Source organism: Pituophis catenifer, unplaced genomic scaffold (genome assembly GCF_029215685.1).
Source record: "Pituophis catenifer annectens isolate HBS135680 unplaced genomic scaffold, rPitCat1.0.hap2 SCAF_4, whole genome shotgun sequence".
In the NCBI taxonomy this organism is placed as follows: Eukaryota; Metazoa; Chordata; class Lepidosauria; order Squamata; family Colubridae; genus Pituophis; species Pituophis catenifer.
In genome coordinates this window covers 37,584,588-37,608,849 of record NW_027256884.1, presented here as the reverse complement: position 1 = coordinate 37,608,849, position 24,262 = coordinate 37,584,588, and the positions used below count along the sequence as shown (strand labels likewise).

At 36.6% G+C, this 24,262-nt stretch overlaps 1 protein-coding gene across 1 annotated transcript in view; it reads left to right on the top strand.

Annotated features, from left to right (window-relative positions):
- The window catches only part of TMEM131 (transmembrane protein 131), a 93,219-nt gene that overhangs the window by 25,269 nt on the left and 43,688 nt on the right, over positions 1 to 24,262 (top strand). Inside the window, exons 4-13 of the mRNA XM_070943372.1 lie at positions 2,042 to 2,110; positions 7,539 to 7,662; positions 8,270 to 8,386; positions 11,277 to 11,399; positions 12,522 to 12,602; positions 13,874 to 14,024; positions 14,109 to 14,165; positions 15,910 to 15,971; positions 21,849 to 21,957; positions 23,422 to 23,530. Coding sequence (XP_070799473.1) covers positions 2,042 to 2,110; positions 7,539 to 7,662; positions 8,270 to 8,386; positions 11,277 to 11,399; positions 12,522 to 12,602; positions 13,874 to 14,024; positions 14,109 to 14,165; positions 15,910 to 15,971; positions 21,849 to 21,957; positions 23,422 to 23,530 — 1,002 coding nt within the window. The remainder of the gene's footprint in view (positions 1 to 2,041; positions 2,111 to 7,538; positions 7,663 to 8,269; positions 8,387 to 11,276; positions 11,400 to 12,521; positions 12,603 to 13,873; positions 14,025 to 14,108; positions 14,166 to 15,909; positions 15,972 to 21,848; positions 21,958 to 23,421; positions 23,531 to 24,262) is intronic.

The window sequence follows — 24,262 nt, the reverse complement described above, 5'->3', positions numbered from 1 at the left end:
ATTTAAAGGCTCAGGAATCCTTTGCAGGTATTATGGTTTAATTAGCTGATTAGAGTGGGACACTTTGAGCCTAGAATATTGAACCTTTTCACAATATTTTAATTTTCTGAGATTGTGAATTTGGGGTTTTCATGAGCTGTAAGCCATAATCCTCAAAAGTATGACAAATCAAGGCTTGAACTATCTCGCTTTGCATGTAATGAGTCTATCTCATATATTAGTTTCACCTTTTAAGTTACATTACTGAAATAAATGAACTTTTGCACGATATTCTAATTTTTCAAGTTTCACCTGTATACATGCATTTTTATCAATAAAGATAACTCCATATGTGACATATGAGCCGAGGTGGCACAGTGGTTAGAGTGCAGTATAGCAGCTACTTCAGCTGACTGCTAGTTCAGCAGATCAGCGGATCAAATCTCACCGGCTCAAGGTTGACTCAGCCTTCCATCCTTCCGAGGTGGGTAAATGACCCAAATTGTTGGGAGCAATATGCTATTTAGTATACTGTCTTTGGTGTAAGCCACCCAGAGTCCTCGCAGAGTGGGCAGCATAGTAGTAGTAGTAGTAGTAGTAGTAGTAGTAGTAGTAGTAATAATAATAATAATAATAATAATAATAATAATAATAATAATAATAATCCTGTCAGAACTGCGTCCAAGTAAGCATTCAAGTTTTCACCGCATCACTTTAAATAAGAATTACATCTAGTCTTGATTAAGGTTATATTATATTGAATAAAATAAAATTCATTGTCATATTTTATTGCAACTTTTGTAATGAATGTCTTGTTGGAAGTTGTCTGAATAAATAGTATAATATATAATTATAATAAGATTTGCACGGTTGTGATACTTAAGCTAAATTCCCTGATGGTTCTTTTCACTAATTTCATATGAATGTTCAAAGCAGGTAGGAAATTATGAATGGAACCATTTTGCCTTAAAGAACAAATATCATTGGTATAGTATCTCAGCATTACATTCATGAACATTCCTGCAGATTCCAGGAGTTGTATTAAAATTTAAAGATTTAAGATTTAAAAGAGCTCTGGTGGCTCAGCAGACTATTTAACATCCACTTACATCTGCTGCCTGCAATTACTGCAAGTTCAAATCTCACCAGGCTCAAGGTTGACTCAGCCTTCCATCCTTTCTAAGGTAGGTAAAATGAGGACCCAGATTATGGGGGCAATAAGCTGACTTTGTATAAATATACAAAAGTATGAAGGCTATTGCTTAACGCATTGTAAACCAACCTGAGTCTCCGGAGAAGGGCGGCATATAAATCAATTTTTTTAAAAAAAAATACTACTGTGGCAAGTTGATCCAATTGAATATTATAGTAAATAATAGCAACTGAAAGAAGTCTGTTCCTTTTATGTCTGTAATTAGAAGTCCAACCAAGACTTTTTCTGTCTCCAAATCAGGATATTAGCTAAACTAAAATTGATCGAAATAATCTGTGTCATCCAAAGCTACCTGGAAGTGAAAACTAACCATTCTTGATAGGAATGTTAGGAGAGATTTTCTTTTAGCACAGAATACTCAAAGGCCCACACTCGTCCCATTAATGCAACATATTTTATTATAAGCAAGATCTTAAATTATCCGTAATCTGTATACTAAAATTCTCATATCTATAACTTTTAACTGGGTGAAATAGTGCATCATAGGGCAACAACTTTTGAACCACGATACCTCAAATGGATTAATTTACAGAATACATCCAAAATCTGGGACCAATGACTCATGGAGTTGAAATTTAGTAAATAGGTGGTTGCTTCAGTGCTCCTGTACTACATGCTGCCACCCAAGATAAAAAAAAAAGTACTTCATAATGTGAGCCATAGCCTTTTTTCAACCAGATTTCTGAATGTAAATTGTTTTAAAGTGTTTTGTACGGTCTGTATATGGCACATGTGTTTTTATGTAAAAAAATGACTCCATTATAAACATAGAATTTTTTAGTTATTGTTAAAGTTGGATTATAAGACTTTTAGCTATATATCTGAGTGTCTTTTCTTTTTGTGTAACAGTGTATCTATGTATCGAGGAAATTGCAGACCTATTCGGTTTGAACCACCAATGCTGGATTTTCATGAACAGTAAGTTGGGAATATTTTAGTTAATATACTAAACAATGCCTTCAGAAAAACATTGTACAAGGTTTCGGTTCCAGAAACTATTGTGTAAGCTTATTTTTCATTATGTCAAATTGCACATTGTATACATGTGCAAAACAACAGTTGCCATTTTTGCATCCCTTGAATAGAAGGCCTGAAATAAATCAGGGGTTATATAAAGGTAAAGTGTTAAAGATGTTGAACTGTAAGCCAGGAGACCATGATATCCAATTCTTCCTTTGGCATAAAGGTCAACTTGGTGACTTTGGGCCAGCCTAACCCATTTTACAAGGTTGTTGTTGTGGGGAAATTGGAGGAGGAAGCACTATGTGCACATATTGAGTTGCAGTAAAATAACAGATAATAAATCAAACAGTTGTAGTAGCAGTTACAGCAAGTGATGTTAAAAGACCAAAAATGATAATAACATGATGTCAGATATCCAGGATTGCTGCTTAGTACTGCAAATGATATGTACAGTACATTTGAATCCTATTTAAGTGAAAGGTGTATTTATTTGTTCTTTGGATTTAAGTTCCATATTTTTACAGGAATGCAAAATGGCTTATATGGAAATGCCTCTTCATGTTACCACAACAATATCCTGTAAGCTACATTACACTGAGAATAACTAGTCATTTTGAAAAATTTTGCAGTTTCAGCACCAATACCATCTGTAGTGAATGTGTTTGTATTTGGCAACCTGAATGAAGAAGAAATCAATATAGAGGGATTATAACATATTACAATCCATGAATTCTAAATTTGTGACAGAGGATTTAAAATCAGAAGTAAACTTATTTAGTAGCAGGCAGGAAGAGGTTATTTTATGTTCCCCATTTTTCCTATCTTCTTTTTTTATCATCAACGAACACTACAGCTAGAAACATATATTGACTGTAGATATTTTCTATAATTAAAGAAAAACATTTCATAGAGATGTCTCTCCTGCAATAATCTGGCAGCTTAAAAACTAAAAAAAGACAGTTCATGCATGGGTCCTTCATTCTAGCTCTTGAATTCCTAAGTTTATGATGTATAATAATGTACATGTTCAAGTGTGTAGCACAGATGTAAAATGAGAAGAATTTTGACTGTCTTTCAGTCTTTACAATTCACAATTGTATTTTAACACAAGCATAATTGAAACAAAATTATATTCTAAAGTTTGTGGGGAATCTGTTTTGTGAGTTTTTCTTCAAGGAAAGTAGAAAAGGTCTGAGTACTTTGTTGAGCTATTATAGAATTGAAATAAGATTCAAGACTCTTTTCTTCCCTATTATTAAACATTGCCACAAGTATATGGCTACCCTTATTCTCTGGTTATATAGCATATTCACTTATACATGTTTGTAGTATTTTCCTGTTCCTAATGTTGGGTAAAGGCACATGCTGAATATTTTGTTTGAGTCAATTGCTGTAAAAGTAGTATGCAAGTAGCAACTCAGGCTTTCTGAATGTGAGAAACCTCTATAGCAGCAACTCAAATGAACCAATGAGAGCCCTAATTAAATAAGGGAATGAGGAAAGAGTTGTATTAAGTAATGCTCTATTACTTTGGTGTTATTTAATTATACAGTATATTTTTATTATTATTTTAATAATAATAAAATAATTATTTTATTATTAAAATAGTAAAATAGTAATAGTAAAATAGTAAAATAGTATTTTATTTGCATGGGCAGGATGGCTCAGTGGTTACGATGCTGGATTTGTTGGCTGGAAAGCCAACAGCCTGGATTCAAGACCTGAGCATCACGCAATGGGGTGAACTCCCATCTTCGCCTAGCTCCTGCCCACCTAGCAATTTGAAAGCATGCAAATATGAATAGGTACTACTTTGGTGGGGAGGAAACAGCATTCCATGACATCATGCTGGCCATATGACTGCAGAAATATCTTCGGATAGCACTGGCTCATGGCCCTTGAAACGGAGATAAGCGCCACCTTCAGTAGTGGATTCCTCCCGGTTCAGCCAAGCCGGTAGCGGTGACGATATGACGTCACCGAACCGGTTCTCTCTCCCCCCCCCGCCCTCCCACCCCCCCCCACATTATTCTTACCTTTTATTTGGTCCCACCCCCAATCTATTGCTGCCTCCTGAGTCCCAGCTGATGACTAGAGGGAAAAAAACTGTTTAAACTCTTGCCGCGGGGCTTCAAAGGGCCGTCCTACACCTGATCAGTGTTAAAACAAACAAATGAGTTGGGTCGTAAGTGCGAGGACTGGTCGTAAGTGCGAGGACCTTCCAGAAATGACTCTGACCAGCTAGCCACGCCCACCTAGTCACATGACCTGTAAAAAAAATTAGAACCCACCCCTGGCCACCTTGTATAGTTGCTTACAACTAGCAGGCTCCTTTCCTTCCTTTCCTTTATTTGCATACCACCCAATTCGGGAATGCATCTGGCCAGCATCAACCAATGGAAAAAGAAATGTCTGAAATAATAAATCCAATGTCTGAAAAAATAAACCAAATGCAATATCAAAATATTACACTCACACACACAAAATGTGCAACAGCATGCAACAATCTTCAATCATACCATGCTCTTTTCCTGCACTTGATGAACTATTCAATCATGACTACTCTCCTGAGACCCAAAAGGAAGACTTTTTCTCTAAGAAAGGGAATTCCAAGGTATGGGAAAAATTATGAGGCCCAAGACAGATGTCATTCTTCTGTAGACAGGATCTGGAGGGTAGTTGACCCTATTCAACTTGATTAGGTAGTCTCCAGCATTAGATGGATAATGGAGAAGACGCCCCCCGATAATCCATCTATGGTCTTAAAGGTTGCAACAAGCACCTTGAATTACATCCAGAAGCCTACTGGCAATCATTGCAGCTCCCAAAGCAGTGGGTAAATCTTCACTGTGCAGGCTTGTTACCAACCATAGCTTCTGAATGCTTTCCATGGCTATTTTCATCTAGAGTTTACAATAATCTGTGTGGGAGGTGACTAGGGGATTGGCTGTGAACAGGGTTTCCTGATCCATGGAATTGGTGGTGCAAAAGATGTGACTATGCAAATGTTTTGTAAGTTGTATTGGTTACTAGTTTGTTTATTTATTTATTTATTTGTTTCCATTTCTATACCGCCCTTCTCCAAATAGGACTCAGGGCTGTGAACAGCCAAAGTAAAAAACAGAACATACAAAATTTAAAAACAGTTTAAAATAATTAAATATTTTGGCCGTAAATTAAAACAACCCAATTTAAAATCAATTTAAAATTTAACTCAAGCCAGCCCAGCTAGTTGAAATAAATAGGTTTTCAGGGCCCGATGAAAAATCCGGAGGTCTGTTATTGTACGTATCTCTGGGGGGAGGTTGTTCCAGAGGGTGGGTGCCGCCACAGAGAAGGCTCTCCCCCTGAGGGTCGCCAGCCGACATTGTCTGGCGGACGGCACCCTGAGGAGGCCCACTCTGTGCGAGCGTACTGGCCGGTGGGAGGCTATTGGTGGCAGAAGGCGGTCTCGTAAGTACCCCGGCCCTAAGCCATGGAGCGCTTTAAAGGTGATCACCAATACCTTGAAGCGCACCCGGAAGAACACCGGGAGCCAGTGCAGCTCGCGCAGGAGAGGTGTCACATGGGAGCGCCTCGTCGCCCCCATAATCCCCGCGCGGCCGCGTTCTGGACCAGCTGGAGCCTCCGGATGCACCCCAGGGGGAGCCCCATGTAGAGAGCGTTGCAGTAGTCCAGGCGGGAAGTGACGAGTGCCTGAGTGACTGTGCGTAGGGAGTCCCGATCTAGAAAGGGGCATAACTGGTGTATCAGGTGAACCTGATAAAAAGCCCCCCTGGCCACGGCCGTCAAATGATCTTCTAAAGACAGTCGTGCGTCCAGGAGGACGCCCAAGTTACAAGCCCTCTCCGTGGGGGCGAGTGATTCGCCCCCAATAGCCAGCGATGGCGTCATCTGGCTATATCGGGACGCCAGAAGCCACAGCCACTCGGTCTTGGAGGGGTTGAGTCGGAGCCTGTTTCTCCCCATCCAGGCCCGCACGGCCTCCAGGCACTGGGACATCACTTCAAGGGCATCGTTGGGGTGGCCTGGGGTGGAGATGTACAGCTGGGTGTCATCAGCGTACTGATGGAACTCCACCCCGAAGCCACGGATGATCTCACCCAGCGGCTTTACATAAATGTTGAACAGAAGGGGCGAGAGGACCGACCCTTGTGGCCTTGTTTCCAGGTCTAGTTCAAGGTGGTGGTGTTGAACTTTAAAGCCCTGTATGGCGTGGGATCAGGTTATTTGAGAGATTACCTCTCCCCAATTTCATCTTCTCATATCATTAGATCCAATAAAGTGGGCATGTTTTAAGTTCTCTGATTTAAGGAGCTATATCTGGTAGTCCCCAGGTAGTGGGCCTTTTCTGTTATAGCAGAATCTTTTCTCCCGTCCCTTCCAAGATGAAGTCAACTTTATAATTTCTGAGGATTGGAAAGTCCCTCTGGTTATGCCAGCAGGCCTGAGGACCCAGGGATGGGTGAACAAATGAAGTTTGTTATTTCAGTGAAGATATTCATCACAATTAATTGCTTGAAAACAAGATTGTATAGTAGTCAAACCATGAAAGGCTATTGAATATTAATTTAGTTAACCATGTTAACATCAATAAAAAAGGATTGTAATAATACTTTTGGAGTCTGTTTTCTGATCTAACTTACTTCAAAGGGCTGATAGTTCCAAAGACTGTCCCTAACCCTAAACATAAACCCTCTTTGAGAATTATAATTGCAGTGCTATATTTTTTTTAGAACAAAAATGTATCAGTACTTTAAAGACTGCATATGTGCTTGTTGTCTTAATTACTAATAGAAGAAATAATGTTAATTGGAATATTAATTGACTCCATTCTCAACTGAAGCTTCAAAACAGCATGCCAACAATTTTATAAATAAAATTATTTATAGTCCCTGCCTGTTTAAATAATCTTACTTGCTTACTGCAGTAACTCGCATTGTAGAATTAGCATAGTGATAACCTATGATTATTATGGAATAATACCTTAAGCTTTCATTTATTGGTATAATTCCGTTTGTATACAGCTTTTCTCTCATGTAAAAACTTTGTTTTTATTTCTTTGCATATGTTAAAGTTAGTAATTCTTTAATATGCTTTTCAGTGTCGCTGCATTATGCAACTTGTTTACTTTCAGATAAAGAGTTAAATACTGCTTGTACCATTTGCATTTCTTTGTTTTGTTAAGTTATACTAGATACCACCTGTAACACCTATAGAAACGAATAAGACAGACATTCATAATGATAATTTGTATACCAGATTTTTTTTTCATGATGTATTATGTATTATTATACATTATGACCTGCAAATATAAATTAACTGTGGTAACATAAAAGATAAACAATTCTAAATGCTTTTTCTGGTCTTTCTTTTTATACAGGCCAGTTGGGATGCCGAAAATGGAAAAGGTTTACTTGCATAATCCCAGTTCAGAAGAGACTATTATATTAGTTTCAATATCTGCAACAACGTCACACTTTCATGCTTCTTTTTTTCAAAATAGGGTGAGCTAGTTTTGCTTTATAAAGTTGTTGTTATTGTGGAATCTTTTTATCCTATGATAAGAAACTGTACTTTAAACAAAATCCTAAATATGGGATATTGTAAACTATAAACTAAAATATGTTTATATCATTCTTCCAGTGAGGAATGGTTCAGTAAAAATGAGAGATCAATTCCTCTGGGGATTACATTTGCAAATGTATTAAGTATTGCAAAGGAAAAACCTAATGACTTCAGTTTTATTATGCTACTGTAGTACTAATTCTGATAGTACTAGTACTATTATTAGTACTGATAACTGAGGAAGGACAATTTTTTTTGTTAGATTTATATGCTGCCTTTTTTCCCTCAGGATCTAAGGTGTGCTACATTGCACTTCGTCCTTCCATTTTTCTGCACAACAATACTGGGAGGTAGAATGAGATGAAAGAAGCAATTGGTCCAAAGTTACTTTCCATGACTCAGGGTGAACTTCAATCTGGATTTTTGCAATCCTAGTCCAGGGATCTTAATAGATAGCTTGCATATATCAGTTCTTCTTTTGCATATTTAATACACTGCTTTTGAATCAATAGCATGGCATATCTTCTGACTTTTTTTCTTTTTCAGAAAATTATCCCAGGAGGAAATACATCATTTGATGTAGTTTTTCTTGCAAGAGTTGTGGGAAATGTAGAAAACACATTATTTATTAACACATCTAATCATGGGGTGTTTACTTACCAGGTAAGAACAATGTGACATTGCTTCCTAGTACAGTGTACATTAAAATAACACTGTACAGTTGAAACTAACAACAATTTATATTATTTAAGTCCTTTTTCATAGAACTGGAGTCTTGAAAGCAGGCATTTTGCTCAGAGTGCAAACCATTTGCTCAAATCCAAAGTAAAGCAACTTGCTGCTTAGGCTTTTCTTGAATAGGTTGAACACCAATAAATGGGAGTTTCTATCTTTCTGGGAATTGGTTTCACTATCTAACTGATATTTGAAAGATGTCGCCCTCATTTTCCATGTGTGGACCTGTTGGGTTTTGAATCTTTCCTAAAGTACAGGCTCCAGGAATAAATACTCTACTTACATATCCTGGAGATTGACTGACTAAAGTTAAAATAAATATTTCCCATGATTCAGAAACGTATGTCCATTGATGCACTCCCACACAACTTTTTTTTTTCTTTTGCAGCCACATCATGATGTTGAACATTTTTTCATTTTGTTAACTATTCTACAGTCTTTTTGATAAGAATTATTACAATATATTTTATTTCTCATTCTAGGCACTGTTTCCCAGTGTGTTTCTCTTGAATTTTATTTTATTTTCAGAGGCCCATCAGGATAGTTTTGAGTTTATTTTAGGATATTGGCTGTATTACTCTGGATTCTCTTACCTGTAGATTTAATATGCATTCTCTTATCTCTTCATCCAAGTCACTAATAAAAATGTTGAAGAATACAGACCCCAAGACGATGGCATCCTACTTGATACCTCCCTCCAGTTTTATAAGGATACATTGATATGCACTGTTTGAATATATTTCTTGGAAAGCTGAGATTAGGCAGGCTTGCTTCCTTGTAGATATTGAAATAATTAAAGCCATTCATCACTAGTTCTTTATGTTTTTTTGGAAAGTATCAAACATGTCTTCTGCTTGTTTAGATGAGTGAAAGTAAGCAACAACAGTTCTTGATTTATTTATTCCTCCTTTATATTAACTAGATGCTCTTAGGAATAAATTCTTTTAGGAGTTCAAGTCCTTCTTCTTTTCTATTACCTATGTTCCTTTTGAACAAATTGTATTCTTCAATACAATAGCAGGAGTCATGTCACCAGATCTAAGGCAGAATTCTATTTGTTTTTGTTATTCCCAGTAATTATTATTACAGAGGATAGATAACAAAGTCTATAAATATAGACTTTGGTATTCTTCTTTGTTTGTTTTATTAAGAGATGTACAAGATCCCATTTTAGCAACTTTTGTACCATCCTATATAAGAGTAACCTTTTAACTTCTGAATTTTCATCTCCAGGTTATACAGGATTCATTTTATAGGCCTGTCTTCTTCAGGAATCCACCACTATTTGTTCTGTTTTGCAGTTTCTCTTTTTCTTCTTCAAAGCCTGTTTGTTTTGAAGGGCTTGAAAGCTGTAGAAATTGTTGTCCCCCCCCCCCCCCAAATGTCTTGTTTTTGGTTGTCATTCTTGTCCAGAAGCTTGCTCCTTTGGTTCATTTTCTTCATTAAGTAGAATTGATTTCTCTGTCAGTCATCTTGAAATGTCTAATTTTTTTTATTGGATAAATCTTCATTTCATATTATGAATTAAAGGAACCACTTATTGCTCCCAGTCTGTGACTTTTCCTTCAAGTACTGTTACAGCATCGTACTTGCTGAAAATATGTGCCAGATTGTTGGTGGATAGAAATGCAAACACATCAGAAGCAATGCTGCTTACCGTTAATGTTTTCTATTCATGTATGCTTTTATTTCTACTGCACTACTCACAGAAGATTTTGTTGTTGCTGTTCACTTCTTAGGCTCTCAGAAACAAAGTCAGAGAAAAAAATGTTAGGAACTCTTCTTTAAATACTCTTTATAAATCTATTGTTAAACTCCTGTTTGCTCATTCAATGAACTTGTTCCCTGGAAAATTACCGTTTTATATACCTCTCATAGACTCTGCGAATGCAATTACCCAATCATTCCCAGTGAGCAATCAACAAATGTTCAATCTGTGTGGGAAGATTACTTTTTCCCCTTATATCTGAACACATAGCCCTCAGAGGAAAGAAATACTATGGTCATTCTCTTATTGAATTCTACTGGAAAACTTTAATTTGTGATTCCTTAGTGATCATTCTTTTCTCAAATAAAAATTATTCATGGGGAAAAAACATTCCAACATGGTAATGTCTAGAAGTTTTGAACTACAAATGTATCCCAGCCGGTGTAGCAAATAATTATTTTGCCTAAAACTACTGGGATTTGTACTTCAACACATTAGATGAGGAAGACTGGAAATATGGTCAGTAGTGCAATGCAACAGAACACCCACAAAATGTTCTTTGAACTTTGCAAAGTTTGTGCATTAAACAATATAAAAACTTGTTTTAAAAAGTGTAGTGAATTATTGTTGAACGTTCTGTGATACTAATGATTCTAATGATAAAAATATAAGAGAAAGATACTTGAATGTCAAAGTAAGTTTTTCAAAAAAATATTTTTCAGTGTATGAAAAGAAATTATCAAAAAGTCTTACAATTCATTTTATGTAAATATGGGCATAATTTAACTTCAGAATTTTAAATGATGGAATCAGGAGATAATAAAATATCAACAAATCAAACATTTTTACTATTACTGCATTAGATGATGTTAGAGAATAACATAAAACTCTCATTTGTACTGAGGGTAAAAGGCAGAAAAAATTATATACTTGAATTTTATATGATTAGGAAATTAAGTAATGCCTGAGGCTTTTAAACCTTGCAATAATGAACTTCAGATTCAGAGACCAATGTGGGAGTTTCTTTAGTGCTGAGAATTGGGTGAATTTTAAAACTAGGAGCAACAAAATAACCATATTAATTACTAAAAAAATTTTCTTCCTAAACAGGTGTTTGGAGTAGGAGTACCAAACCCTTACAGACTGCGGCCTTTTATAGGAGCAAAAGTTCCAGTGAACAGCAGTTTTTCTCCTATTATAAATATACATAATCCCCATAGTGAACCTTTGCAGGCAAGTAATAGCATTTTCATATTTATACGTATGTTAAAGAATTGTAATATATTATGTCTTTGGTCTTTGACTTACGGCCAAAGTAAGGGATGGAGCATTTATCAATATTCAGTGAACTCATTAGTGAGGTATCACATGACCACACTGGATTTTATGAGCCTTTTTGCCACCATCATTAAACAGTTGTTAAACAAGACATCATGACCATGACTTAGAACCTCATTCTAGCTTCCCCATTATCTTTGCTTGTCAAAAGTCATCTGGGAAGGTTCCAAATGGCAATAATGTGACTGCAGAATGCTATGACTCTCATAATTGCCTGACAGTTGCCAAGGCCCTAAATCATAGTTGTGACTGTAAGGATGCTGCAATGATTGTAAGTGCTAGAGCTGATTGTAAATCACTTTTTTCAGCACCATCATAACTTCAGTCACTAAATGGTTATTATGTGAGGACTACCTGCATTTCATGCAGTTCTTGAAATATTTGATCTTATCTGTTTATTTATTTTCAGGCTGGGTTATTATCTCTAACTACCCTGTTTCCCCCAAAATAAGACATCCCCTGATAATAAGCCCAGTTGGGCTTTTGAGCGCATGGCAATAAGGCCAAGCACTTATTTCAGGGTTAAAAAAATATAAGACGGGCTTATTCTCAGAGGTCCAGTGCTTTGCTGGCAATTGACTGACAGAGTACAAAAAATTGAAGCACATTCTATCCTACTATGAGCTAGCCTATTTTTTTCCTGGCAGGGTAGTATGGAAGATTGCTAGGGTTTAGGAACATTTGACAGGTCCTTCTAATGTTCCTATTCCCAAATTTTACATGGTTCCTTCTACTTTTCTAAGTTTAGGATTTCTTAATATCTGGAAAGCTAAACTTGGAAATTAACTAGAAAGCAAAAGGAGAATCCAATATTATAGACAGAACTCTCACTAGACTAATTGTGGTGATTTCTCACTTCAAAATTGGGTATTTTTAAAAGAGTTATTTCACAAATATTGTATCTAAACATGTCGCCACCTTGAGACATCTAGTTTGAATTTGGATTCAAGTTTTATTAACGCTTTTAACAACTTTTTTTCTTCTATTTTTCCCCCCCTTTTTTGCATTTTCTCTCAGGTAGTAGAAATGTATTCAAGTGGGGGTGATCTTCATCTAGAGCTTCCAACTGGCCAACAAGGAGGAACAAAAAAACTGTGGGTAAGTGATAATTCATTGATGTTATTATCTGCTTTTGATGACAAGCAAAATTAAATACGGCATAAGCTTTTATGGATCAAAGCACTGGAGCTTCTTTAGATCAGGGGTGTCAAACTCAATTTCATTGAGGGCTGCATCAGGGTTGTGTTTGACCTCCAGGGGCTGGGGGTGGGCGTGGCCAGGATGGGTATGGCCAGCTCAACATCACTCATGTCGGGGGCACCTGTGGTGGCCAACTGCTAAGGCAGGACTTCCCTCAGATCCTCCCTCACTCTCATTATAATCTTCCTTCCTTCCTTCTTTTTCTTCTTTTTCCTTCCCTCTTCTTTCTTTCCCTCTTTCCTTATTTTTCCTTCCTTGCTCTCTTCCCATCTTCCCTTCTTTTTCTTTGTCTTTCCTCTTTCCCTTCTCTTTTCCTGTCGCTTCTTGCATGCTCAAATGCAAAAGGGGAAACATTTCTCCTTTTGTTTTGTTTTTAGTTTGTTTTGTTAGCCCTCTGCCAGCGAAAAGGGAGCCCAGGGGCCCCACGCACTCCCCGCATCCCATTTTCAGCCGCAATGGCCTCCTGCAGCCCTCTGCCAGCAAAAACGGAACTAGATTATCATTAATTATTGCTTTTGTGTGAATGAAGTACAGTTTTCAGAAATGTGAAAAGCATAGAGAAGGGAAACACAGATACATCCTCAAATTACCATCACAATTTAGTCCAACATTTTCATTGCTAAGCAAGGCAGTTGTTAAATGAGCTGTGCCCCATTTTATGACCTTTTTGCCACAGTAGTTAAGTGAATCACTCCAGCTGTTAAGTGAATCATGCGGTTGTTAAGGGAATCTGACTTCCTCCATTGATTTTGCTTGTCAGAAGCCAGTTGGGAAGGTTACAGATGGTGATCACATGACCCTGGAAAATTGCAACTGTCATAAATACATGACAGTTGCCAGATTTTGATCATGTGATCCTAGGGATGCTGCAATAGTTGTAAGTGTGAAAACTGGGCATACATCATTTTTCAGTGCCATTGTAACTTAAAACTGACACTAAACAAATGGTTCTAAGTCACAGCCTACTCTAGTACAAGTTGAAACCTCTTTATGTTTCTTTATTGTTATGATTAGAAGCATGGTTATGGGTTTTTATATAGTGATAATATAAAATATATTTCTACTAAATATATAATCAACAGATCAAAATATACTCAACATTATACTAAATGGATTTCTGAACCTTTAATTTTTTTGACTCACATTTTCCTCTATTGTCTATTCAACAGGAAATCCCTCCCTATGAAACTAAAGGAGTAATGAGAGCAAGTTTTTCTTCAAGAGAAGCAGATAATTACACAGCATTTATTCGAATAAAAACAAATGCCTCAGATACTACAGAGTTCATTATTCTTCCAGTAGAAGTAGAAGTTACAACAGGTTTGTGATATAATTTTTAATCAGTTCCATGTACTTTTCTTCTCTGGTGTAAAAGAAGCTAATTTTGATTATTTTCTTTTAAAGCTCCAGGAATTTATTCATCAACAGAAATGCTAGATTTTGGTACTTTAAGAACACAAGGTAAATCCTACATTTGAATATTTCTTATAATTATTATTGATTTAATTACACAATTGACATCCTTTCTGATTTCACACATTTATGATGGCACCTGTATATACGATAAACATGATCATTTAAAAGAAAACACATCTTTAAATCAGCAGCACATCAGTCATCTCAAGCCTAAAAGTTTGATGGGGAACAGCCACAACATTGCTACCAGTAAAATCTAAAATGTGGGAGGGCATCTGAACTGGGGAAAAGCGTATTCCAAAATGACAATTTTCTGTGCCACAAAAACCTGCGACTGAGCTTTGACTTTTCTAAACATCTGGAGAAAAGGAGACCAGCGTTCTGTGCAGTTTATAGAAGTAGCACTGTTGAAGTGCCTCTTAGCATGTTAGCATGCAGACAGTTACATTCTGTGCCTACTACAGCTTGCAGATATTCTTTAAAGACAGCCCCATGTAAAAGGTACTGCAGTAATTCAGTCTCAAGGTAATGAAGGCCTCAATGCCTCTCTTTCAAAATAGTAAAATTTGTGCACTAAAGCTTGAAAAAGTTGTCCTACTTACGTTCTCCACCAGCAGCTAAAGCAAAAGCTATAAATCCAGAAGTCCTTATGTCATGGGCTTCTTCTTTCAAACAGTGTGCAATCAAGGATTAGTATAAGGGACGCCTCCAAATCTGATTGTTTCTGGAGAAATAACTCAAATCTTGTTGTGATTCAGTTTCAGGGGTGTCAAACTGGCGGCCGGTGGGCCAAATTTGTCACACACAGGCCACGCCCATCCTAGCTCCACAAAGGAGAAAAACGTCACGATACATCATGTGACAGTGTGATGCTGCGAGTTTGATACCCGTGATCTACTTCAACTCCTATCTCTGGGTGTTTAACTGAAGTATTTAACAGTTTCATGCAGATCTTAAATGCCATGGAGAAAAGAATCAAGCCCTGGACAACCAATATGGAATTCCTAAAGGCCCAATTACATAGCTCTCATTAGTGCAAACCAGTGCTTCCCACCCTCAACCTTCTTATGCAGTCTAAAAGAAATGAGATACCATTATGGGATTAATGCATTTTTGTTCTGTTCTTTAGATTTGGTATGTAATAATTATCTCTCAGATAGACAGTGTATAGATACAGTGTATAGATATTTATCTATATACATGCTTTATTATGTTTTTGTAGTACAGATAAAGTAAAATTAAGTAAACGAAACTAAGATTTAGTATCTCCAGATTAATGTACAAATTTATTTGATTTCCTGTACACTATATTTGAATATACCAGCAATAACTTCCTGCCTTGGGCAGGGGGTTGGACTGGAAAATCTTCAAGGTCTTTTCCAGCCATGTGAGACTATGATTCTACACTGCGAGTTAAAGTTTCAGTTGCATTTTGTTTCTCTGGATTAACAGTGCTATACTGTTTTAAAAAGATTTGAAGACTTGTGTAATTGACTTCAAAAGCTTTCAGTTTGTTATAATTTCCTGTTCAAATATATAAGAAATATATAGGATTTGCATTTGACTTTTCAACCCGCAGTTACGCCCTTGGTCAATATTAATTGCTATATTAAAGAAAAAATGAGCATTTTAAATAATCTGTTTACCAATTAAAGATTACAATTTTCTAATTAGGAAAATAAAATGCTCTTGTCCTTGGAAAACCAAAATATATACTTACAGCTAAAATTAGTTAAGTTCTGACTTTGGGTAGTAAACTACTTACAATGCCTTCTATATGTCTCAACAGATCTGCCAAAAATTTTAAATCTACATTTGTTAAATTCAGGAACAAAAGATGTACCAATAACTGTAAGTATTGCCTGCATAATTTCACAGTTCATTACAACTTTCCTTTGTTTTGTACACTTAAATTCATATTAGTGACTTTGGGCCAATAACTTTCTCTCAGCCTACCCCCCCCCCCCCCCCACACACACACAGTTGTGGAGAAAACAGGAAGTAGTGTTAGGGATTGAGTTATTTATAAAAATAACAAGGGAGGGAGAGAGGGAGGGAGAGAGAGAGAGAGAGAGAGAGAGAGAGAGAGAGAGAGAGAGAGAGAGAGAGAGAGAGAGAGATAATTAGAAGTCAAAGCTTGGGCTCTGAAAGTTTAGTTCCCCTTTTCTTTTCTTTTCTTTTTTTTTTAATTTAAAAAGTTTTATTTTATAAACAAACAATACATCATCAATCATTCCATATATCTTCTGAATACATCTTTTGTGTCTTCTTTTTACTCTTCCAATATTTATCATATCTTAATATTATCATTTGCTCCCCTTTTCTTATGGCATGTGGTGGAATAATTTGGATTCCCAGGAGGGAGGGGCTACATTCCAGAGAGCAAAGAGGCATCAAAGCCATTGAAGTTTTGGTCTTTGGGAGAAAGACAGTTAAGGATTCATCCTTAACTATTCCCAATGAATATCTATAGTGATGCAAATGGTTGCTTTAGTTTGGCAAGTTTTTTGTCTCTAGGTGAGGAACAATAAGGAAAAATGCTCTAGGATAATTCCAGATGCCCGTCTTGTTTCTTGGGGCCTGACACACCATTTGCATTGTCACCTATCCTTTATGCATAGTATTTACTTTTTCCAAGTCAGTATCAACCTTTGCAAGATTATCAGCTTTTGGCACCACATCTTGCCAGAGATTTATGCTACCTGTTTATAATATAAATTAACAGTGCTTTATATAAGTAGGGTTACCCTGAAGGGAATGGACCTAGCAAGTTTCTAGACCATGAAAGTTTCTGGTTTACTAAGCATTTTGAGACTAAATTTGTATATAATATTCATTTTATCTTTGGGTTATGGTTGCAGAGAAGTCTGATTGTTGAAGGTTAACAATTTGTTTTTGAGAATGTGCCTCATTTGACTTAATGTTTCTTTGTCTATATGATTTAATACATTTAATAAGATAAGACTCATATACTTGCATCTAGGAAGTGATTAATATCCCACAGAATTATGATTGCCATAAAAATTATATAGTTTTGAGACCCGCCTAAAGAATCATGTCCCAAATTTTTTTGTTCAAACTGTAGCCAATCAAAATACAGGTAGTCCTCAACTTACGGCCACAATTGAGCCTAAAATTTCTGTTGCTAAACAAGACAGTTGTTAAGTGAATTTTGCCCCATTTTACGATCTTCCTTGCCAATGCAGTTAAGTGAATCATTGCAGTTGTTAAATTAGTAACACGATTGTTAAGTGAATCTGGCTTCCCCATTGACTTTGCTTGTCAGAAGGTTGCAAAAGGAGATTGCATGACCCAGGGACACTGCAATCATCATAAATCTCAGTTGCCACATGTGTGAATTTTAATCATGTGATCATGAGGTTGTAGGTGTGAAAAACAGTTGGAAGTCACTTTTTTCAGTGATGTAATATTGAATGGACACAATTGAACTATTGTAAATTGAGGATTACCTGTATTCACTTTTGGATCAAAGTTCTGGAGGTGATATTGGTGTACATTTTGTCTAAAGTTACCAGAGTGCTAAAAATAGAGTGTTGGTGCATTTGCAAAGGTAGCAGTGTTTCTTATAGTGTCCTAATCAGGTTTCTCATTTGTTGTTTTAATTAACAGAGTGGTAGAGCAGAATGTTTGTTTATACATATGCTTGTACACATACTTGAGTTGCTCTTTTAAATCTAATGTAGCTTTCTTTTTTCCTTATCTTCCACACAGAAAATTACATCATTGGGTTATGATTAGTTAGTAGTTTGCAGAGCCAGCAGTTGGCTGGTTTTGCCTCTCTAAATTGATAATAACGTTATCAAAAAGAAACCTTAATTGCTAGACTCAGATTTAGAAGCTTGAGAAATGTATTTATTAACATCTAGCATTGTAGAAATTCTCTTAAATAACATCTAGCATGTAGCAATTCTCTAAATAAGATAAAATATGCATAATCACATTGTTATAGAAGAGACTTACCGTATTTTTTGGTCTATAAGATGCACTTCCGCCCACCCCCACCCCCAAAGTGGGTGGAAATGTCTGTGTGTCTTATGGAGCGAATATTGCGGGGGGAGGGGTTTCGTTGTGACTCCGACCCCCGAGCCTGTCCTAACAGAGGGAGAGGACTCAGAAGGTGAAGGACAGGATTTGGCAAGGCCTCCCTCTCCAGGACCCTCCTCTCTGGCAATGCCTCAGGTTTCCTCCGAAGGCCAAGAAATATGCCAGGAGCAAGGCACTTCGGAGCAGCTGCAGATAGAGAACGAGGGGGATGAGTTTTGGCTGGATCCCAGACAGCGTCGGAAGGATAAGCGCGCACGCAGGGAAAGAGGCGTGGGCGGGCCAGAGATTGAGCTGAGTCACTGGACCACACCCCACAAGGGATAAAAGGGGGTGTGTCAGCTATTCAGGCCTTGTGACAGACAGATTGAAAAGCTCGGAAGTCATATCGTGTTTCTAGAACCCTATTAGAATCTCTTTTTGGATTTCTTCGGACTGGACTTTGACAATTCTTTGCTTTGTGGAATTAATTTGGTATATCGGACTGAAGAGAAGAAACCTTCCTTAGTGAGTAAAATCTCTTGGCAGGCAGTTCATGGGTTGCTGCCAAGTCTGTTATCTTAAAGGAATTCCTGGCTGTCTGTCTGTTTGTGTGTGTGCGTGCGACGGGGACAGAACAGGTTTGGTGCGGCGGTGGCATTCATCCCTGCCGGGAGACACTGGAGCCTTCGCTGCTAAGCAGCTGATTGGCGGTTGGATCGGCCTCCCGGAATACCGCCAATCAGCTGTTGTAGGTGGCGGTGATCACTGCCGCCTAGAACAGCTGATCCGCAGTATTCCGGGAGGCCAATCCAACCACCAATCAGCTGCTCGGCAGTGAAGGCTCCAGTGTTCCCAGCAGAGGCAGCAGACACGGTGGAGGCAGCAATTGCAGCGTTTCCAGTCGGTCAGCCCACTGATCGGCAGGGCTACAGGAGGCTGGAATCCAGCTGTCACTCAGCTGACCAGTGGTGAGCGCAACGGAGCGGAGCCCTGACGAGCCACGTGCTGGGGCCGCGATAATGTGCTGTAGCTGACCAGCTGTTTGCTGCAAGGACGCTAGCCAGATGAATACCGGATGGATGCTGGAAGGCAGAGGCAGATTTTTTTTCCTTGTTTTTCTCCTCTAAAGCTAATGTGCGTCTTATGGTCCAGTGTGTTTTATAGTGCGAAAAATACAGTAAATACATCTGACACAAGTTGGAGCCTAAGAAACATTTCACGAATCCCTGATCTGTTCCCCATCATGTGGCTTAAATGGTATCAATAAAAATATCCAGTATCCAAGTATCCAGAATTATCAATGGATACTTTCTAAACAATATACTATTGAGTTCCAGAAATAAATCTACACTAATTGAATACAAAACTGCTGTTGTTAATCATAATAGTAGAAAAATACAGATAATCCTGCTGGATAGAACCTGTTTCCATGTTCGTTGTTAAATTGTTTAGTTAATTCTCTTTGTTATTTGATAACCTTATTCACTGGTATTTTACTTTTGGCTATAAGGTGAGATAAAAATATAATGATAGTAATATCCTAATATGTAGAATCCTAATGGTTTGATCACTGACACTTTACAGCAAAATTGGTACATATATTTAAATTTACTCTAAAAGATAAAGTATTTTTCATATAATAGGGAAGCACAACTTTTTGGATCGTGGACATTGCTTCAGCACGGTTTGAGAGCAAAGAAGTCTATTTCAAACGTCATTCGAATGTCATGAGAAAGGCCAAGACTATATTTAGCTGAAATCTAATCTAGATAGTCCTAGGATTAAATTCTTTCAGTACTTTCTAACACTATAGCCAATTTCTATAGCATTTCTATAACCATTATTCTTTTATAATCATTTATCTCAAAGCTTATGGATTTCAGAAAAAAGGAAATGTTAATATTGAAGTAGCCAAAAAGTTGTAATTATTTGATTTCTATGCCAGAAACAATAAATCATGAATAAGTAATTCCATAACCTCCAAATATTTTGTACAACTGTATTTCTGCCAGTGATTATATTGGCTGAGCTTGATGAAAGTTCAAAACATTTGATGAATGCTACAATAATTTATTTATTTATTTATTTATTTATTTATTTATTCATTCATTCATTCATTCATTCATTCATTCATTCATTCATTCAATTTCTATACCGCCCTTTTCCCGAAGGACTCAGGGCGGTGAACAGTTAAAATAATATACATATAAAATGTGAATATAATGCCTTTTATTGTCTTATATTTACTTTTATATTGGCAGTTTTGCTTTATTTTTGAGTTCATAGGTGTGTCAAAAATGATGATATAACCCAACCAAAAACTTGTCCACCAGATTTATGGTTCTTCCAATAGCTCCATGCCAATGCTGGGGAAAACAGGTGATGATTATTGTTTTGAGACCTTAGTTGCACCAGAAGAATTGCCCCACAGGTGACTGGATGTAAGGGCCCTTAGGCCTTAGGAACAAGATAGACTGTAGCCTGTAAGGTTTTGTGATTAAAATAATTTTTCTGCAGTGGTTCCACTTCTTCATTAGTAGGAGGTTTCAATTGCTGTGCAAGGGGGAAAGTGGTATATCCATCAGTCAGGTTACTGTAACACATTCCACATCAGCTGCCTTTTAAGATGCCCTAAAAGCTTCAATTAATCTAAAATGCAATAGCCCATTTGCTAAAACTGAGCATAGTATTTCAGCCTATGCTACCATCACTATACTTGATATTGTTCAATTTCTGAATCCAGTTCAAAGTGCTAGTTAGGCTCACATGACTTGGCTCTTTTATATGTAGACAACCATCTTTAATAACAAGAATCTACTAAGTCACATGCATTGTAGAGATATGGGATATGGGATATCCTGAACCTCTCTGCCCTTTCAGAAATGCCAGTATGACAGGTTATATGGAGGTGAGGAAGCACAGGTAAAAGGAGCAATCATGTCCACTGATAATGCTCATTACATTTTTGGACCAACTCTGTTGGATGTTACCATAATATTTTAAATTCCTATTGCATGGCAACACCAAAAATAGGAAAATGATAAAACTATATCTGTGGTAGGATCCTATCATTTTAACCAATGCATGTTTTTATTTTTGAAGAAGTTTATTAAAGCACTTCAATCACATTAAAAAACAATGCTTAAAAGGCAGGATGGGAGGTGGTTTTATTGTCATTTTGCATGCTATAACTTAATATATTTTTAATTTCAACTCTATGAAAACAGATATTGGAGATTAAAACAAATTAAAATTGTGTGGGTTGTATATTTTCTTTCATCACATGCAATATGCCTAAGAGTTTAGTTTCTTTCTAATGTAATGTAGGAGGCTACCAAGTATTACTTTTATAAAAATCTAAAATGTAAGGGCTTTAGGTTTCTTTGTAATCCAGATTATTATGGATTGTTGTCATTCTAATATATTTTTGTGATAGCATACAGTTCTAGTCATCATATTTTCTAACCTAAGAAATAAAAGTTGAAAAAATACAATGAAATAAGTAAGTGTTTGGGAATTAAAATTAATGTGTGTTGCTACTGTGAACTGTGTTATTTTTTCCTGATATAATGCTCTAACGAATATTTTCAATAATGAATGGATGATCTGAGTTAATTATAAGTAAAAATAATAGTGGGTTGAATTGTTTATTAGTATGCAAAAACAATTTTACTTCTTTTTCAGAGTGTTAGACCCACACCACAAAATGAAGCTATCATGATCCATTTCAAGCCAATTACATTGAGAGCTTCTGAAAATAAATATACCAAAGTTGCAACTATTAGTTTTGATGGTATGTGATAATGTTGGTAATAGCATTCAGTGAAATCAAAATACATTTTTAAAATTTAGTTTTTATTCAAAGCTAAGAATATTTTAATGAATATAAATAAATGTATTACTATTTGCTTTTATTTTGAAAGTAGTCATTACTTAATATAATACATTTAGCAAATCTTTGTCTAGGGGACATAACTAATTACAATCAATACCTCGTGGATTTCAGCAGATTGTATGAATTAGTTTAAACGTAGTTAATTTAAAAGAGTCACTGAACATAATCAGGGATAAATTGATTTGTGATATGTATATGATTGGTTGTTCATCAGATTGCAGCAAACATAGCATACCTCAACTTCAGCAAAGAGGCTGAAGAGGCTTCCATGAGATTCTTATATAGAGGATGACAAAATATAGGATGGACTATGCTATCATTAAATGCTTAAAAAGCTGGCTAATGATTGTATTCAGTGAGTGTTCATCAGCAATCAGGTGTAACATTAGGTTTCATTCTGTGCCATTCAACGTATCTATGAATGGAACTGATGAGGAATTGCAGACAAAGTGAAGATAGGGTATTGGCAAACACTGTAAGGAATATTATCACAAGCTGAAAAAATTGGTAGTAAAGAAGATGGTTTTCAATAAGGACAGACAAGTCCCACATTTGAATAGAAAAAGACGAAGGCTTAGGATGGGAGAGATCACATCGAGTAGTAATACACATGAAAGGTATCTGGGTATGTTTTTGAATATCTGAACAGAAGACAATGTGATGCACCCTAGAATTGCATTTATTCTGTAGCTGTATCAGTAGAAGTGTAATGTCAAGTTCAATAGAAGTCATTGTTTTTCTACTTTGAATTTGTCAGACCAAATAGAATCTCAGATCCTGTTCTAGTTCTGCATTGTAGAAAGGATATTGGCAAACTCAAGCAAATCTATAGAAGAACAGTTGATGAGGCTAAAAGGAAAAACCATTTGAGGAACTTTGGGAGGAACTGAGTATGTTTAGCTTGGAGAAGAAAAGTCTGCTGAGTGACTGCTGTCTTCAAATTTTTGAAAGATGTAGAAGATAAAATAGATAAAATTGTTATTCCAGGAGAGAAGGGTTCTGTTCTGCTGCTTTAAATATTTCAGCAGATGCCATATAATGTAGTAATGGATTCAAGCAGTGGGCTGGAGTTTGGACTATACAGATTGTCTACATGGTCTATTCCAATCCTTAAATTTTACTGTGTATTAACTGATTCAATATACAGTAGTACACAAAACAATTCAAAGTGAAGAATCTGTTGAAGACTCTGTCTTCTCCTTTTGACTAAAAAAAATAAAGGAGTACTTCACTTTTAGTTAGTAGTTAGCCTTACGGTATTATGCTTAAATATCAAAATAAACAATTGCATTCTGATATGTGTAGTTAAAAATATACATAAAGTAACATTGATTCTTTCTATTTGTGTATGTGTATATATAGCATCAAAAGCAAAACGACCTGCACAATTTTCTGGAAAAATAACTGTGAAAGCAAAAGAGAAGACTTATTCAAAACTTGAAATTCCATATCAGGCAGAAGTATTGGATGGGTAAGATTACATTAGCATGTGTTTTTGAAAATTGCTTTGCATTTTTAACTTTGCACAACATTTTATAGACGTTAAACAATTGCATAGCTCCTGATAGTGATGTGAAATAACTTCATGATTGCAGGGTATAGTTTATTTGAACAGTGTCAAAGCAAGATTATGATTTTTCCATTGTTTTCCTGGATTTGGGGAAAGAGTGGTATATCCTTCACTGCTGAGTTCTATTAAATCCAATGTAATTAAACTGGGTAGCATGGAATAATTTATCAGAATCATATTATTGAAATTCAAATAGAGGGTACTGTATGTATGTATAGCAGCCCCCCCCCCCTTGGCTTTGGCCCAGTACTAGGCTGCGGCTAGTTCAGAACTGAGTCGTATGAGTGGAAGGCCGACACACGCAACTCAACTTGCGTGAGCAAGCAATGAGCCAGCGTGCACCAACCCACCAGTTGGAAGGGCCAGTTCCTCCCTCTCCTCCTCCCTCTCCTCCCCCCTCTCCGGGCTGCCAAACCACAAAGGTTGGGGACCACTGCTATATAGCCTTGGAGATGGAAGTTGCCTACTCGACTTGTATGTCTAATTTTGGCAGAATATTTATTTATTTATTTATTTATTTATTTATTTATTTATTTATTTATTTATTTATTTATTTGGGAATTTATATTGCCGCCTATTCGCACATGGTGACTCAAGGTGGCTTACAAGAATATAAAACCTCATATAAAAACA